Source organism: Thunnus thynnus, chromosome 5, assembly GCF_963924715.1.
Source record: "Thunnus thynnus chromosome 5, fThuThy2.1, whole genome shotgun sequence".
NCBI classification, from domain to species: Eukaryota; Metazoa; Chordata; class Actinopteri; order Scombriformes; family Scombridae; genus Thunnus; species Thunnus thynnus.
This window is the reverse complement of record NC_089521.1, coordinates 15,922,553-15,941,574: the sequence shown is the minus strand read 5'-3', so window position 1 is coordinate 15,941,574 and position 19,022 is coordinate 15,922,553. Positions and strand designations below refer to the sequence as shown.

General features: G+C 42.3%; 1 protein-coding gene across 4 annotated transcripts in view; it reads right to left on the bottom strand.

Annotated features, from left to right (window-relative positions):
- Positions 1-844: 844 nt before the first annotated feature.
- shank3a (SH3 and multiple ankyrin repeat domains 3a) overlaps positions 845-19,022 on the bottom strand; it is a 174,517-nt gene continuing 156,339 nt past the window's right edge. Inside the window, exons 17-27 of one of the 4 annotated variants that reach the window (XR_010928391.1) lie at positions 18,845-18,969; positions 18,490-18,625; positions 15,138-15,218; positions 14,933-14,956; positions 14,397-14,524; positions 14,018-14,123; positions 12,774-13,300; positions 10,563-12,676; positions 5,546-5,597; positions 4,895-4,929; positions 3,384-3,435 (exon numbers count right to left, since the gene is read on the bottom strand). Coding sequence is in view for 3 of the 4 variants with exons in the window: in XM_067589522.1 (XP_067445623.1) it covers positions 2,865-3,435; positions 10,563-12,676; positions 12,774-13,300; positions 14,018-14,123; positions 14,397-14,524; positions 14,933-14,956; positions 15,138-15,218; positions 18,490-18,625; positions 18,845-18,969 (3,812 nt within the window). In the remaining variant the exon portion in view is untranslated. Of the gene's footprint in view, positions 3,436-4,894; positions 4,930-5,545; positions 5,598-10,562; positions 12,677-12,773; positions 13,301-14,017; positions 14,124-14,396; positions 14,525-14,932; positions 14,957-15,137; positions 15,219-18,489; positions 18,626-18,844; positions 18,970-19,022 lie in introns of all 4 variants that reach the window. The other 3 variants (XM_067589524.1, XM_067589522.1, XM_067589523.1) reach the window with 3 other exon arrangements.

The following is a 19,022-nucleotide window of genomic DNA, read 5'->3' as shown; positions in this document are numbered from 1 at the left end:
ATCATCCCCTAGTTCATAGTTCAGAGTTCAAAAGTTCAAGAGTTCATAGAAAGAATAAAATCTGCTCACCTTTTCCACAGGTGGTTAACTATGCATATATGCCAAACATTCATATATATATCTATATACTTTTTGTTTTCCAAAAATTTATATGAAATCTATCATATATACATTGCTTGTGATTAAAAAAAGCAAATATTTGTAGTTTGTTCATTTTTACAAGTGTAAGTACGTTTAGAATGGACAGGATATTTGTTTTTTTTTTCTGTCTTTTTTTTTTTTCTGTCCCTCTAAAATTCAAATGAGTGAAAGATTTAAGTATCATGTTCCACACGCTACAAAATCTACCCACAGTGTCTGAGGGTAACAAATCAACAAAGAAAAAAAATATATAAATAAAAAAAGGAACCATAAACACAAAAAAGTCCAAATGAGTCTGAGCACATAACACTTAAGTCAGAAGTAAAATAATCAGTGAGGTCACAGTGAGGCAGTGAGTGCTATTCCTACAACCCAGATACAACGTTAATTTCACCACCCGCTTTAACAAACTGCTAGCAAAAAGAGAAAAAAAAAAAGATGCATGTAACTTCTCGCCAAGCAAAACTGCTTTGGCATAATGACTGGATTCTGCTGATGCACAGAGGTTTTTAGTGGTAATAGAAATTACCTGCCCGTCTGTTAGAGAAAAGCTATGGATAAAATGCTTTTTTTTTTTTTGTTGCGTGAATAAAACTCACTGTTTCTCACTGCCAGCAGAAGCTACTCATGAGTACAATTATAGATTTTGTATTGTTAAAGGAAAATTCGGGTGTTTTTTACAACCTGGGTCTTACGTTCATAGTTTTGGCTGCCACCGTTTATGATAATATTTTACTCACTAAGTAAATTGTAGAGAAACAGGAAAAGCAGTGATGTTGCAAGACGTCAGGTTGTAAAATACAGAATTTTCTTTAAGACCTTACAGAAGCTTTCCCATCCCCACAGCCTGATAAACTACAGACACATTCCCTGCAGTGGTGTTTCAGAAGGGCGCATACATCTAGCTCCTTTAAGCCCTTGTATGATAAGATTTATTTGTTGGTTATACTTCAGGTTAAACTACATATAAAGAAAAAAACAAACATTTGCTTTATTTGAACAGTTTAAGCTGAATTAGGCCAGGTTCACACACTTGAAACTTAACAGTGGTTTTCTTCTGCAGGGAAAATGAAATCTGAAAGAGATTTCCGCTCTCTGGCACTTCTGTGATCATTTCCTGTCTATTGGTGATGAGAAACATCCCAGTGTTTCCTTCCTTCTAGTGACCTCCTCCTTTCACAATACCAGACCTCGTACTGCCTGATCTGAGAAGCATCATCAGGGGTCACAGGGATGGAACTTTTACTAGCCCTCTAAGATTTCACAGACTGTGGTGGTGTTAAATTGTCCTCACAGGTAAGAATTGAAATGGATAGTATTAAAACAACAGCCAGCGACCTCTCCATGCTAGTGCCCCAAACTTCCATCCCTGAGTGATTAACAGGCATAAGATGAAGAGCCCACTTTACCAATTAGCTGTCTCATTAGGTGGTCCTCCTGCTGTTGTGGGTAAAGTAGAGACAGACCCACATCAGTGAGATCTGTAGCTGAAGCAGTAGGGATGGGTGTCAACTGGGGTCTCAGCCTCACATTACGGGATGCCCTTTAGTATGAAGGAAGACCGTAAGAAAATAAAAACAAACAACAAACTCTCTGTCCAAGACATGATGCAACTCGTCATGCTACGGTTCAAGAAAGGGTGACCATAAGGAAAGTTGTATACCTATGACAAAAATTTCATTTCCATATCTATATACTTTTTTCTTTCAAATATATATATATATATTTATATAATTGGTAGAAATGAGTGAACTATTGGTGGAATAAATTTAAAGATTTCTCTCTGCCTTCTATACTAACAACCAAAAAACAGGCGCAGATTAATTTAATACATTTCCTCTTTGCAACATTGTCTTTTCTTCTGAAAGCTATATTTAGATACATATATATCATATTATATAATACCTATATATAATATTCCCTTTGGAAAACCAAAAAATTGATTATGAAAAAAGCCACGAGTGTTGGTTAAACATTCTCCAAATATAATAGATAGCACAGTCTGGGTACCAAGGCGGAGGGGTTTCTCCTGTGGTTTACTTTGTGGAGCTCCACCTCTGGGCTCTAAAGTCTTCGGTTTAAAAACAAACAGCAGGTATAGAGAAGACACACCTTTTTCAGAGTTGTGTCAGCACTATGTCCATAGTCCTGTGTTCATCATTGTTGATCTCTGTATAAATATTTTTGAAAGGCAACTGAGCTTTCTGTTTGGAACGAAAATTCTTCCTCCTCCTCCTTTACTCAAACTGCAGAAGGCTTTTCGATGCCTAATAGATGGAGGGATAGAGGTAGAGAGGAGAGGAGGGCATAGTGAGAGAGAAAGTGTGGGTGTTACTAAGGGAACAACTGAAGCTTTCACAAATCAAATGATTTAATTGGAGCTCATGCAATTCTCCTCAGCAAAGAAAGATCAGAGCCCATTTTGATTTCTGATCTAATTGGCTGCAGGCAAGGAGGTGGGCAGAAACTAAGGGCCGGGTAGAGGGGGTGAATGTATTGACTCCTCCTCGTCAGTGCAGTGCCAAGTGCAGGGTGTTAATGCTGAAAGGGAATGTAAAATGTCGCTAAGGACCACATATGAACATTTGTGATGTGAAACATAAAAGCAGCCAGAGTAAAAGAGGAGCGGTTGCTTTCTTTTTTCTTATTTTCATCAACTTTAAATATTGCCCCGCTCTGTCTTTATCTTTCTCTCCATCTGTTGCTGTGTCTCAGGGCAGGGGTCAGCTCTCTAGCAGCTGTTTTAGTGCTCGTTCAATGTTCATGCGGTGTCCAACTCGTGTCACTCCCAGCTCTGCAAAGTCATCCTTAGTTAGAGCTGGGAGGTGAGAGCCTTCAATCTCATGCTCCTGAAAGCCTGCTCTATGCTCCCCTAGATTGATGCTCTCCAGCCAGTCTCCCACGTCGTACTTGTTCCAGAGGTGGAGGGGTTTCTGGTGGAAGGGTCTGAGGGCCAAAAGCGGTGACCCCAGCCCAGGGGAATGAGAAGGTGACGGGGACGGGGAGCGAGAGCGGGAGCGGGCGCTGGAGCTCCTCATTACAAAGCGAACCTCTTTAGGCTCTTGGGGTAGACTGAGGCTAGAGGATTTGAGGATGGTTTGTGGCGGTGTAGTTGGTGAGGTCGGTAGGCCGAAGCCTGAGAATCGTCCAAGAGGGTCGCCCCGATCAGGTGAGCCTGAACCTGGGCTTGGGGTGCGTCGGGTGACAGGGTAACGGCTGCCGGGGCGGATGGTGTATGTGGTGCCATAACTTCTCTGTGAAATGGTGTGGAGCTCACCTAGGCTGCTGAAAAGTCTGGTGGAGAAAGACAGAGACAGAAAGAAGGTTTCAGGAATGTCAGAAATGAAAGTGAGCAAAGTGAAATTCATAAAAGAGAAGAAAAGGAGACCCAAGATTTGGGTTATATAACTAAACTGATGTCAGTTCCTTAAATGTTAGTGTAGGCTAGAGATTAATGGCTGTTAGAAATCACAGCAACATCCAAGGAGCAAGGTGCGTTCGCTGGTGGTAAGAATTTCTGAGATTAAGTACAGCTTTGGAAAAATGTGTCTATATTTTACTACTAAACCACCAAACATCACTTATGTCTACTGCAAGTTATACATGAACTATACAACTGAATACATGGCAGCATTTGAGAAAAAGAGGACACCATTTTCCCATTTGACCATTACTGAAAGTGTTTTTTGTCCAATTCATTTGATCAAAGGCTACTTTCTGTTAAGTTGTATGCTTCCCTGATTACTGTGACCCACAAACAGCAAAAAGCTTAGATTAGATTACAGTATCTCAAAGATTTATTGTTTTTTTTACGTTGCAACAGCAGATAGCACTAACCTGAAATGACTGAATTCATATTTCATTGTATGATATATAGACAAACTACTACAAACATGCACACACACATTCACCTACATGTTGGGCTGACCTATAAGTCTTTAAGTGAAATCTGTTATTTGGTTAACAGTAACTTTGGGTTGCAAATTACTTTCATCATTATACAAGAAAAATACAATAATTTGTCTTTGTGTGACAAAAATAATTGGTGCATAAAGAAAACAGAGAGGACAGTAAAAACGTTGACATTTATTATGTGTTTAATCTGCTGTTAAAGGTCATGTAAAGGTACGCAAAGTAGCATCTATTTTCAAAGATTAGCTTCGTTTAATCAAATGAATACTTGTTTACCTTGGAAGTGCAGCTAAGTCTACTGGAATTTCAGTGATCAACCAACCCAATCCTACCATCTGCAGCACGAAGAGGAAGAACTGTACTAATACAAACAAATTGGCAATGGTTCTTCAGAAGTAAGAATCTCCAGTTTATTATGCTGGTACAGTCTAAATTTTACATCTGACCCTCTTTTGAAAAATAACAGGAGCATATGTCTAAAAGTGACTGATTACCCATTACTACACGACTGATCTAATAAAGGAAAGCATGGTCAGAAAAGTGAAGGGGGATGGATTGGAGATTACGACTAATGACGGTTTTGTGTAGGTGGGTGCAGGCAGGGAGAAGCAGAAAGGAGAGACCTACATGTATTAAGAGTTGGTGTTTCATTCATGCATGTTAGCAAGTGTCTAATGTTTTTTTTTTAACACTGCATGTGTTTAGAACTTTTCATATGGGTGGGATTTATTTGAACTAAGGAGTGTAATGGAACAAAGATAAAGCTAGGCAGCGCACAGGCTGGAAAATGATCAGACTACAGGGAGCCGACGGATATGAGATGAGCTCCATGCGCACTTACACAGTCGTCCTGCCCTCCTGGGCGCACAGTCAGTTCTAGACCAATCAGATCAGAGCAGCAGGGCGGAGCATGCAAGGTGAGCAGAGAGAGAGCAATGGGAGAGAATGTTAGCATCACTCCATGAGACGCAGCCTGCCAATCAGACATATAGTCTGCTTTATCCAACTCTGCTTTCTTTGACATGCTTTATATATGTGTGCAAGTGTGTGTATATGATTGTATGCACGTGTGTATGAACGTGTGTGTCTGAGTGTGTGCTTGTATTACTGGTGTGTAGGCATGACAATGACAGCAGAGTCGGCTTCAGCACTGGAAGGTCTGACTAGTGGGCTACATGAGATAGAAATGAGCACACTATTCACATATCAAAAACAAACAAAGAAAAACAAACAAAGAGAAACAAACAAACAAACAAAGAGGAAAAGGAGGGCACATGTCCTTTGACTTTTGTGGTTGCTTTTACATTCCAGCTGACATGATGTAGGCTTAAAGAATTGCCATTCTTGTGGGCAAACATACATTTATATGTATTATGAATAAATACTAGTTCATTAATTTACATTTGCATGTCTTGCACTGTATATTGGGCATGTGTGTATGTGTGTTTAGTATTATATTCTATTTGGTTTTAGCATGGTTTAAGAAACCTACAGTGTCCAATAAGCAAGACAGTCAGGGACCATGGCCATCCTCAACACAATCACTGAAAAACAAAACAAAGTTATGCAAATTACATGAACAGAGAAAAACAGAAAAAAAAACAAAGGGCACAACTGAAATAAAATGAGAACCACAGGTTTGTAAACCACCCAAAGCTATGATACACAGCATGTGAACACGGTGGATACAAGACAAAATACAGCAGCATGTGTGGTTTAAATGGGGCAGATAGTGGATGGGGTAAGTGACAGAGAGTGCAGGGATGCCTACGCTACATGTGAAATGCTCCAGTAGGTGAAGAGAAACAAATGCAGAGGCACAGAAAGAGAGAGGGAGAGAGAAATAATGGTGTGCATGATCATCTTTGTCACAGCCGATGGCAATCAACTGTCAGAATGGAGATGTTGGAGATGACTTTGTTTGCATAATCTCAGGAATGGTTGTACTGATTGAGCCCAATCAGAACTGTGTTACATGATATACTGTATTTGCCATGCAGGGTTCATGATGTTGTCAAAGATAATATATTTGGCGGTACATATTATGGACTGATTATGAACTGATAGAGTAATTTCATATTTAATTTGTGGTTGACCAACAACCAGCAGTGCATCATCTTAAGGTACTTACAGTTAATAATTATGGTACAAAACCAGTAAAATGATAGGACTGCAAAAAATGCTGGAAATATAAACTTTTTATAATGCAGCATTTTTAAAACCTGATGTTCTAAATACATGACATAGCTACATTAATAGAGGTACTCCAGGTAACAATGTCAAGAAGCAACAACAAGAAGTAACAGCAGATGTCTGCTGACACCAAATGACGCTTTTACTCTCATGTAGAAGGCTGCATTTGTGGTCACAAAATATTGCCAACCACCAATGTTAGTCGGTAAGTAACAATAACTAGTAGCCCTATGTTGATCAGTCCTAGAAAGACCTTCCATTGGCGTGCACATTTACTGAGATAGCTATGTAACTAATTTATCTGACATGACTGATTAATTCACAGCCTTTAATTGTGCAAACAGGCTAATGTTTCAACACTACTGAGTCTTCATCAGAGTCAGAGTGGACAAAGACATGGGGCAAACGACATACGTAAATCAACCTAGACCAGGTGTGCAGTTGTCATTAGATAATTGGTTGAACAGTTTCAAATCTATTGGATAATGAATCCAAGGGCGGGAGTAGCCATAGTCGGTGTCCAAGTGCCACACCCCTAACATCATGTCAGAAACAAGAGCATAAACCCTCTTAAAGTTACAAAGATACAATAAATCCAAGTTCAAATATCCATCAAATGTGACAAATTAGAGGAAACACGACATATTTCGTTTTTCATTCATGCCAAAGGGCTAACACTATGTATGAAACAGGCAGGGTCAAAAATATCATCCTTAAACACTAGAATGTCCTGAAAAGTGACCCATCTCTAAATAATGTCAGCTCTGTGTCTCCCCTGATCATGTTTAAATGTTGCCGCAATCTGAGAAACAGATTGCTTCATTCTGATACTTAAAAAAAACACCTAACACTGTCTCCTGGCCGCCTAATCAGCCAACAGGCTTTTTTCGCTGTGGCCACTGTGCACAATGTTCTAACTCGTCAGACACCAAGTAATTTACACATCCACGTACTGGTAAAAAATACTTCATTAAATCTTTCATTAACTGCAGTAGCACACATGTTGTCTATATGTTGAAATGTCTCTGTGGTCTGGTTTATGTCAGACAAACAAAAAGAGCTTTAAAGATTTGCATGTCTGAACATGAGACTGCAATATGTACACAAAACATGGACTATACTATTGCTCAACATTAGCATAGGCTAACCACAGCTCTACAGCATCATTAAAGTTCTGGGGAATAGAAAAAATTTCACCCTCTCCTAGAGGTGGTGACGTCATCAACTCACTGCTCCGTAGAGAGGCATTTTGGATTCACACTCTGAACACAGTGGAGCCCTTAGGCATGAATTTGTCATGTTTCCTCTGGGTTGTCATATTTGATGGATGTTTTTTGTCTGTACTTTATGTACTTTAATTTCTGTAACTTTTAGAAAGGTTTTTTGTTCTTTTTATTTCTTGCATAGTGTTAGCCATTTGGCATTAATGAAGAACTAATGTTAACTGTTTCCTCTAATTTGTCACATTTGACAGATATTTGAACTTGGATTTGTTGTATTTTTATCTTTGTAACTTTAAGAGGGTTTATGCTCTTTTGTTTCTGACATGATGTTAGGGGTGTGGCACTTGGACACTGACTATGGCAACTCCAATCCTTGGATTTATTATCCAATAGATTTGAAACTGTTCAACCAATTATCTAATGAGAACTGCACACCTGGTTTAGGTTGATTACATATGTTGTTTGCCTCACGTCTTTGTGCGCTCTGACTCTGATAAAGACTCAGTAGTGTTGAAACGTTAGTCTGGTTGCACAATTAAAGGCTGTGAATTAATCAGTGTGCTCCAGTCCCTTTTGTTCTCTGTAAGTCTGCTGTCCTTGAACTGAGAAGCACCTGATTCAGCTGCATTTTGCTGGAAGATGCTTGGAGGGCCCTGTCTTATCTGACATGACATTTGTATAGAAAAACTGGGAGGCATTTTATTAGCACCTCTTTGCAATGTAAGTAAGATGAGAGCACTGTGAAAGACTCTGTTCTAACGTCTCCTCAATCTTAAAATTGTCTCCTCATATCTTTCACCTCTTCATGAGCAGTGTACTTGTGAACATGAAAGCCAATTTCCAGTAGAAAAGTCTGGAATGAGTTTTCCTCCCTCCATTAACAGAGATGAGGATGGAGGAAGAAGAAAAGAGAGAAACGAGGCAATAAAAAATCAAACTCAACTGCATTTGAAGAATGCCTACAAATTACTGAGCTCTTTGAAAGCTACAATCTAAGATCTAGATTGATAATTACTGTATTGAGTAACTCCTCTTTCACCCCAACAGTATATTAAAACTAACATCAGTTAGTGTCAATGTCGTGGCTGGGTGAAACTACAATGAACATCCAAAAAAGGCAGCATTTGTTTGTTCTGGAGACATCATTACAGAGGTATAATGTGTGCTTGTCAGACATTTTTTTTCAGATGAACTTCCAACCTGCCATGCTATAAAAACAAAACCGAGCTGAGGCAGGTTACTGTGGTCTTGAGGAAAAATTCTGAGCCAAAGCCTGAACAGATCAAAAGAAAAATCTCCATTGTTTATTTTTATAGTTACTCGACGTGGCAATTCGGGACTTTGTCTGTTAGTCATTGCCAAGATCATGAGGGGATGGTTTCTACATGACTTTAGACATGACACACCATTAGTTCAGTCATGTTCAAATATATCTGAAAATACATCCTTAAATCTTTGAGGTTATCACTGATAATCCTGTAGGATGGGGGACAGTGATAAGGAGAAAACTACAGTTTCTGGTCTTATCAAATATATATCAGTGATAACTGCAAAGAGCAGTGGATATAAGGATGTATCCCTGTATGTATCATTGAAACTAGGGCTTTGGGATAAGCTCAAGGAAAAGCTGGGAGGGTAGCTACTAACAGGGTTATAGGTTAGAACCCAACAGTGAGACTGTGTGTGAGATGAAGAGAGGCTCTCAGGAAGTGCATGCCTCCAGGCTCTGTTACCTTGTTTGCACCAATAGATAACTTACCAAAACACACACAGACACACACACACAAACACACTGTGTAATACTAACTTATTGACTACTACTGTCTATGGTATGGACTGTACAACACAGATCATTTAACAGGAGGCTGAGGAGTATAGCTGTAACTATGGAAACAAGGACCAGCTTATACCCAAGACCAGAGACATCTGCTGTAGTACTACTCAAATCTCTATCTCATTTCCCAAAAACATAGCACTATGGCCAAATACTTTATCTTCTTTTTCATTAATTGATTCTAAAAGAAGAAGAGTGGCAGTGAAGGAATCAAGTGATGCAAACAAGGTAACAAATAATATATAAAAAAGAAAAGAAAATACATGAAACAAAGTATGTAAAAGGGTCATTCTCTTTCAGTGGGATTAGTTGATAGGTTTGTTAGGAAAAGATATTAAAAAAAAAGCTTTGGTTTACCCTAGGGGCTATAACCTTAAGGTTTACTCTCTTCGGTGTCCTCAAATCTGCAGAAATATAAAGGACTTCATTGTACTTTCAGGCATGGTGTGAAAAAGAAACCCACAGATAACAGTCAAAAAACACCACTGTGCTTTAGATAACACTGGTATTGCTGTGAGAGAAGAAAGTTTGTCTTCTCCTCTTTTCTATTCCTCATATTCGCTTTATGCAATATACAGAAAGGCATAGCACATATATTAACAAATTGTGTTACACTAACATTGTCAGGGAAGCTAATGCTTGCAAATGCAAGTGACCTCTGATCTCATTATCACTTACCATCACGGTAGACTGGTTTAAATATGGATTCATCTGCATATTTTAAAATGTGTGTAAAACCACAAACTGCACAGAAAAGAAAACCTAATGCCCCTGTCTTTGACACAACCTCAAAGTATCCCTCTATCCAGAGAAAGGGTGAATCTACAATAAGATTTTAGACTAAAATAAAGTAGTAAAGAGTCTAAATGTTGACTTATGAATTATATATGAAAGCCTCTGTGTTTGCAGTCTGTCTTCCAGGCGGCTTGTTACTGCAAGAATCAAGAGGGATTATCCACTGTAGAGATAAATAATGTTGTAAATAACAGTAATATAAAATTTTGAGAAACAAGAGAAAGAAATTAAACTAATATAGTATGACAAGAATGCAATTTTATTTATTTTTTTACTGTGAGACCCTTCTCTGAGGCTGGGCACTGGAATCACCTTAGTTTGCTGACTATGATGTCTCTACCACTAAATGAGTAAAAGATATGAATGAAACTTGAAACCATTATTGTTTATGTCCTAATTTGTTTTGTCTGTGAGTGTTGAATACAGTTTTGCAGTACATGTTACTTCTACTGCTCTTCTCTTACCTGGCACCTGCCACAGGCGACTTTCTCCCAGGGTCAAGTGATGCTCCCAGTGGTTCCTCTCCCAATGACCTAGTGTCTTTATTTAGTTGCTGTAGTCGAGAACTGAGCTCTCCCATAACAGATGGTTTTGCTCCGTCATCTGCACCCAGCCCCAGTCCCAGCCCACCTAGATTGCCCAAACTCCCAATACCTAGTCCCACTCCTGGCCCACGGGACTCCACTGGGTCCCCCCACAGCTTGGACCTCCGCTGAAAGAGGTAGCGCGGCTTGGTGGGAGCTAGTCCAGTCACTGAGGCTGAACCACCTGAGGGCAGTCCAGCTCCTCCAGCCGCAGCAGCAGCCAGGGCAGCAGCCTGTTGCTGTGATAGCAGCTCGCTGTCAGAGCTCTGCTTCAGCAGAGGGTCCCTGAAGGTGACGGGGCCTTTACTGCCTCCTATCTGGGACTTGAGTCGGGGCTTAGGAGGCACTGGCGGCTTGTCGAGCACAAAAGTCTGCCCGTCGGCATAGGAGGTGTGTGTGGTGTGTGTGTCAGCAGGCTCGCCGCTTTCTGAGGACAATGTGGACATGCTGGAAACCGTGGAGACAGTGCTGGTGGTCTCGAGATGGTGGTCTCGCTCTCTATCGCTGGAGCTGCGCGTGTCAGCCTCCTCCACGCCTGAGTCAGCCGCAGAGCCAGACTCGCCCACTGGTGGGGGCTCCAAAGGGTCAGAGGGCTTCCCTGAGACAGCTGCTGCACTAGGTGGAGGTTGGGGCTGGGGAGGCTGAGGCTGAGTGGGGGTCACAGTTGGGGTGGTTGGCGTTGAGGGGGTTTGGGGTGTCGGTGTTGTAGGGGTGGTAGGAGAGGTGGCAGGTTTAGTTGGGGGCACTGGCATCCCCTGTGCCTGTGCCAGCAGCCCATTAGCAAACTCATCTGGTGGTGGGACAACTCCTATCTTACGTAGCTCTTCTCTTGTTTCCTCATCACTGGAGGACAACATTGCAGGGGGCAGGGTCACTGTGTATGGATCCACATCCTCCTCGGAGCTTCCCTGAGCCAGACTCTTCTCTTGGGCTGGGCTAGCAGGACGCTGAGTCTGAGGCTGGGCCTGGAGCTGGAGCTGGGGCTGGGAGACTGTGGGACTGGGGGATTTAGCCCGTGGACTTGGAGATTTGCTGGGCTCTGTGGATGCTGGGGCAGGTGCCTGTTCTAGCTCTGAACCTACCCCAACAGCCTGGCCATTACTGGTAGCATGGACCATGATCAGCCCTGCTGTCTTCTGCTGCGAAGTATCCATAATACTGATCAACATACTTTTCTTATCCTCTAGTCTCTTCTCCTCCTTCCTCTCCTCTACCCTGGCCTCCATCTCCTGTCGGAATGATACAGTTGACGGTGATGTGGCCCACTGTGATTTGGTGGGCTGGGGAGCTAAGATTGATGCCGGGGAGCTTCCAACTCCATACCCCGCCGCCTTGGCGCTTTTAGGCGAAAAAGGGGGAGATGAGGGTGCCCCTTCCCCATGTGGAGACTCTTTGGTCTGAGTGTCAATGAATATAACGCCCTGGCCTACCCGCTCCTGTTTAGTCCTAGGCTCTGGGCTGCTAGTTGGGGACTGGCTCTGGGAGGTCAGTGCCCTCTCCCTTGCGGCCAGCGCAAGAGCCAGTGGTGAGTTGGGGTCCAGAGGCTTTCCTGTGAGTGGATGGATAAAGGTGGTCCCACTAGGTGAGGGGCTCAGAGCCAAGGCAGGAGGAGGCAGCTGGCCCAGCTCTCGGGTGAGCATTCGTTCATCGATGGAGTGAGACTGAGTCAGAGAGGGAGCCTCGGCGCTGGTGGTAGACGCTCCCTCCATGGTCCCAACAGAAAGGAAGACAGTGGATTTCCTCCGTTCTTCTAGGCGACGCTCACGATCCTTCACTGCTCCAGCAATTGCCGCAGCAAAGGGGCCCTTACCCTGAAACATTATTTCTCCCTGGGCACGCAGACGCTCTCGCTCAGCCATCAGCTGCTGCTGGTAGTAGTCTACACGGCTGGTGTGTGTGTGCCCATGGGTATGTGGGTGTCGTCCTGAGGGTGAGCTTTCTCGGGAGTGGGTAGCAGCTAAGGCCAAACTAGCTTTTTCTTGTGCATCCTCCACCTGCAGTAAGACAAAAAAAATCAGCCAAATATGTCAAGAACAGAGGGCCTTTGGTACTCGGGTAAAACTATCAGGTCATCATTAACGTATAACCTACCTGTAGTTGTTTCACCAGGGGACTTTTTTTCCTCTGGGGCTTGGTGGGTGTGTACAGTCCAATGCTAAATTGCCCCACATTGGCATAGGGGTTGTCAATAACCCGACCCTTCCTTTTGATTCGCTCAGGGGGTGTAGCAGCAGAAGGACGGGGAATTTCTGTAGGTTCTACAGGTAGATGGGAAGAGTCCTGGAGGATGATCATGGAGCGGGCTTTTTTCTGTCTCTCAATGTGTGAGGCCTGCCGCTGAGTGGCCTCATAAGGCAGGTCCAATGAGGAGGGCTTGAAGCTGGAGCGTCCTCCAGGCTCATGGCCCTGACTCTGGGTCCTGGATGGGGGAGGAGGGGGGCAGAAAGCTGGGGGAGGACCAGTGTCTAGGTAATAGGGGGGAGGAGGGGGTGCTGTTTGTGGAGGTGGAGGGATGGGATGGGGCTGGGAGTGGTCTCGGAGGCTGTCTGTCATAGAGGAACTGCGGGGGAATCGGTGCTCACCTGCCAGGGCAGACAGCCGATCCTCCTCAGTGGCACCTGACGAGGGAGGGAAGAGCACAGATCATCTGGTGATGGGGATTAGGCTCAGGAAACTTTTAAACCAGCCTAGCAGGTCCACAGCTGCTTCATAAGAAATTAACTGTAATTCTTTTATCTTTAAATCTGTTAACTCAGACAGTTATTAACATATCAGTTGTTTCAAACCTATCTATACATTTTTTAAAAATAAAACATGTAATTCTAACTATTTTGACTCATTTAACAATTAATTCAACATGCATTTACTGAGATGAAAACAGGAAAAAACATTTAATGATACAGTGAGTATTAATAATGTATGTGTATATCTACTTTTGAAACAGGCTCTATACTTCAACTGCTCTGCAAATCAGTTTCTGTGAATATCCAATAAGCACATATGCACATTCAGAACATGTAATGCATTGCACATACGGATTTGTAACAATATAAATGGTCAGCACTGGTTACTCTGTCAAGGTTTGACAGTGGGAACGCAAACTTTAAGTGTGACTGATGAGGATGCAACTTCAGCCTCAGTACTTTCTGTTTGTTGTACCGCTAACATCTAAATGCTTTTCTTTGTTGGTACAGTGATCCAATTTATAAAAAAGGATGAAAGCTTCCTTATCTTATATTATCCACATGTTACAAAATTACCTATGAGCATACTGTACATAAGATACACTATCATTCACCTTATTTGAAAATTTACAGGATGGGTGATTGTTTTACCAAAAGATTTGGTCCTGGACATCCCCTTAGGTAGTGGTATATGACCTCTCTCCATGCCTGGGTGAAGACCACCATGTAGAGTCATCCCTTGTCTCTCAAACAGTGACTGCAGCAAAACAAAACACAGAGATTTTAGCACGTTATCAAAGACAGTTTTTAATGTCTTTAAAGATTCCATAAAATTCCAAATCGAGTACAGAATACCAAAAACAGGGCTTTGTGGCACCAGGCAGTGCATACAAACAATAGATGTGTGTGTTGTGTGTGTCCAGGTGTTTTTTAATACATGATGTGTCAGATTGAGTTTGTATGTATGCCAGCATAGTGGAGCGTGGTGGCATATGCTGTCTGCCAGTGCGCTGTGTGTAGGTGCACTCACGCTGATTTCTGCTGGTGTTATTCTCCTGCTGGTAGGCCGTTGTTTGACAGTGGCTGCTCTGTAATCTGCCTCCGAGGGTTGAGAACGCAACATAGACTCCTGGGATGCCAACATCTCATCTAGTCTCTCTGTTGAGGAGGAAATGAGCCAGAACTAAATACTGAGACATAAGACCAGGGAAACGTTGTATCATCATTTCTGAAATTGCTAACGCAGTAGCGAATAAACTGATTAAAAAGGCATGTCCAAAATGTAGCTGACACTACAGAGTGATGACATGCTGTAAGGTATGTTAAAAAATCACAGCACTATTTCAATGCAAGTTCATTGTTTCCTTGATGGCCAATGGGGAGTGTGTGTTAAGAGTTAAGAGAGACAGACATAGGGAAAAAAAGAGAAAAGTGGAGAAAGAGAGAGTCCACATGTTCCAAGTGTTCTGCTCTACTACTCTAATCAACATTGCTTAAACTGACACAGCAGTGATAAATCCTCTTTATGAAATACAGAGAGGTGTCAATTTCTTGCCTCAGACTCACCTCCTCTTCTCCTCCGAGCAGAAGCTTGGTGGGAAAAAGATAGCGTCAGCAGAGGACGGAAAATGACAAGAACAAGCCAACAAAAGTGACTATTCTAAAAGTTAGGAGACATGCCAAGTTTTAATGATAAAGGGAGAGCAGAAATATTACAGAAAAGGAGGAGGAGGAGAGTGTGGAATTTGCAGGCCAGCTCTCTGGCACTTACCCAGTTCCTCCAGCTCAGCGGTCATGGACTTAGATCGCAGAGTAAGGGTGGTGCTGGGAGCTCTCTTGGGTGGCGGGGGAGCTGTGGAAAAAAGGCATGGTGTTGAGGATGAAGTTGAGGGGGATGAAAATCCTTTAGCTTTGCGGCTCAGTGCCCTCCTGGCATCCCCCAGACGTCGAGCCCATCCCGTCTTTGCTGCTTTGATCTGGTCAAATTCAGACGAACTGGACGCCTCGCACTTAGTCAGGACCTTGTTCAGGCTATGGTTGGAGCCCAATTTCTTCATGTTTCTGTTGGTCCGATGGCCAGTATATTTTTCAGACTGTCTCCAAGACTTTCAGTTTTTTAGTCTTTGTGCTGCAAGAATTCCTCTCTGTTGAGGAGCCCAGAGGCAGTAAATGTACAGCTCAGTCCTCTCTATAACATCCCTAGTTTTCTGAATCCTCCCATTACACACAGAACAACAGAATTTGCCTGCCACAATAGGCAGAATGAGTAAAATGAGCGTGGCAAGGAGAGGGAGAAAGTCGTCCATCTTACTTTTAATATGCTGCCTGTCTGGAATTTAGCAGGTGTGCATCAGACAGAAACGCACAGACACACCAGCTTAAACACACATGCATATCCTCCCACATACGGGACCACATGCAGATACACAGAGAAAACTCCCTGAAGGAGGACATAATGACATGTGGGCTCACAGACGAAGAGATGACAGTAAATTCAGCAGTTAAGGAGAATGATATGCTGCAGAATTTATACCCCAAAACTAATGGGAGCCTCCAAATCCTACTATACACACAAGGCAACTGGGCTGTTATCATCCCACTCAAAGCTGCAAAACACATCTACCAAACGTTAGCTCCACATGCACCCTACAGAATCACAGGTTTTAATAAAAGGCTTTAAATAGGTTACAATAAACACTGTAATTAACCAAATTACAAAATAATGCTGACATGTATCTAAACATGTCAGGTTTGCATTTACAATGTAATGCCATGCAGTCGGATGGCGATCATAAAGCCGCACACAGCAGCAATCTCTACATGCTATGACAAATCAAGTTTCCTAACAATACCCCACAGTCCGACTTGATCAGCGCTGACTCTATGTGATCAACCAGCTAACATTCAATGCACCACGGTAGAGCAATAGATCTCGAAATCCCACAGATGCCCCAGTGCCTTACTAGAGCCTAACTATCCTGCTGTCATCAGCAGCTGCAGATCTAGTGTACATACGCCATCCTGGGTACAGTCCATATCAAACATCTTCATTTCCTCACCAGTCTGCACATTCTGGTACAGTAGCGGGGAGCAGAGGAGATGGAGGAGGATGCAGAAAGAGAGAGGAACAGAGACAGAGTCAGAGGGAGAGAGAGATGCTTTTGCTGTAATGTAATGCTTAATTCAAACATGCAGTGTAGTCACCATGGCAACGGTGGCAGTAGTGAGGCCTCGCATGGTGCAGAGAATGTGTGTTTTATGTATGTGTGTTTGCTTGCAAGACTGTGTGCGTGTGTGTGTGTCTGTGCGTGCGTGTGTCTGTGCATTTGTGTTAAGGTGCGGCACAATATGCAGAGTAAGTCCCAAAGGAGGAGCAGTGCGGCGGGAGAAGGTGTTCAACACAGCTCAGGATTTAAAAAAGACATTTAGGAGAAGTTTGAAACAGGAGTGAAGAATCCCGGTCTCCCTCGGCTCTGAAACACCAGACACACTCCATCTTGTCTACAGCTGTTTGCACAGTTTGTGTGTCTTCACTTGAATCTGTCTGCCCATCTTTTCTGCAATTCACAATAAATGACCAACCCAGAGCTGCAACGATTAATCAGTTAGTTGCCATCTATTAAATTAATTGCCAACTATCTTGATATTTTTGTCATTTTTTAAAGAAAAAAACGTCTACATTCTCTGATTCCAGCTTGTCAAATATGAATATTTGCTGGTTTCTTTAGTCTTCTATGACAATAAATTGAATATCTTTGAGTTGTGGACTGTTGTGGACAAACAAGACATTTGAGGATGTCACTTTGGGCTCTGGGAAAAACATTTTTCACCATTTTCTGACATTTTATGTGCCAAACAACTATTCGATTAATCAAGAAAATAATCGTCAGATTAATCGGTAATAAAAATAATCGTTAGTTGCAGCCCTAGACCAAACTACCAACCTTATTCCCTCTACCAGCTACTCACATGTCTTTGATATCACCAGCTTAAACGCAAGCAGAGTTAAGCAAGCTTCAAAGGAGGCAACAAGACAAACTGAAATGGATATGAACTACTTATTAAAGGTAAAACCTACTCCAAATAAAAGCCATTATGCATACATATATTCATATGTTTCCCAAATATCTATCATAATGGTGTTACACTACACAAATGCTAAATATGTTCAAAGCAAGTAAACAATCCAATTATGTTAATTTAAATTATAACAACTGAGCAAAACTCCATCAATGTGAGATGATGCTGAGAGCTCAGAAAAAAGCTAATGAGAGGACCTTGAATTAAGATTTTTTTTTCTCAGATTATATAACATTTTCAGACCAACATTAACAAAATCAAGGACAAATACAACTTAAAATATCTGGAATAATGATGGAAATTGTCTAATCAAGAGACTGGGTTTATTTAAAGGAGACAAGCATAAGGAAAGACACAAAGACACCAGAGGTGAGCGAGAGACAAAGAGACTACAAGGCCCCGACTAGCAGGATTCAGTTGATACAGTGATACAGTACTGTCCCAATGAAACTAGGTCAAACCCATTTATCACTGTCTCTGTATCTCAATAATTGCAAAGGAGGTGACCAATCTACCGCACACACACACACACACGCACACACGCACACACACACACACACACACACACACACACACACACACACACACACACACACACACACACACACACACACACACACACACACCCTTTGCAGTGTACACAATCCTGAGGTCATAGTGCCAGGACTGTGTGGGAGCTGAGTAATGGCGAGCTGTGGTTGACATGGAAACCACATGAATTTACAGCAGGGAAATGTGGTACAAAAATCACCTTGACAACGGAAACACACATATCTTCTCAAGATATACATATCACTTATCTTCACTACACGTCTCCATCACATTACAATCCCAAAATTCATAATCCAATAACTGAGACAACCTGAGAGAAAATACCTGCGCCATGTTAAAATACATCACAATTTACTTCAAGCCATCACTCTAACAAGTAGAAAACTATCTATTTTTATAGTAGTTAGTACTTTATAATTGCAATGATAGAAAGATATGAAATTAGCAAGTACTTTTTTCACAACCCACCCTCCCATCTTTCTGGTCCTTACCTTTCTTGCGAACGACTTCCTCAGACTCAGGTTTGCGTGTGACGGACACCACCTTCATCAGTAGCCTGTTGCCTCCTTGCCGGATCAAAGACACCACCTGCTTATGGCCCACCTTCACTACATTCACCCCGTTTACCTAGGAGAAAACACGCACACACAAAGCCAGGATGATATATTTCTACAAATCCTCTTTGTACACATAGGAAGAAATACACGCCATATCCACAAATGCACCATAGGACTGTTCAGAATGTGTCATTGTTTGCTTTTGTTCTTTGTTCAAGGTCGTCACTATTGGGTTCATCAATGACATAAAGACAGATGAAGAAGCAAGTGAAGAGCTGTCCTTACTTACCTCAATGAGGAAGTCTCCTGTCCGCAGGCCAGCCCTCCAGGCCACTCCCTCCACGTCCACAGACTCCAGGTACTGCAGGGCAGGGAACGCTGGGGTGGGGGTGAACTCCTCGATGGGTGTCTCAGCTAAGAAGAAACACACCGAGAATACCCGTCCAGAACAGTTAAGTAAAATCTAT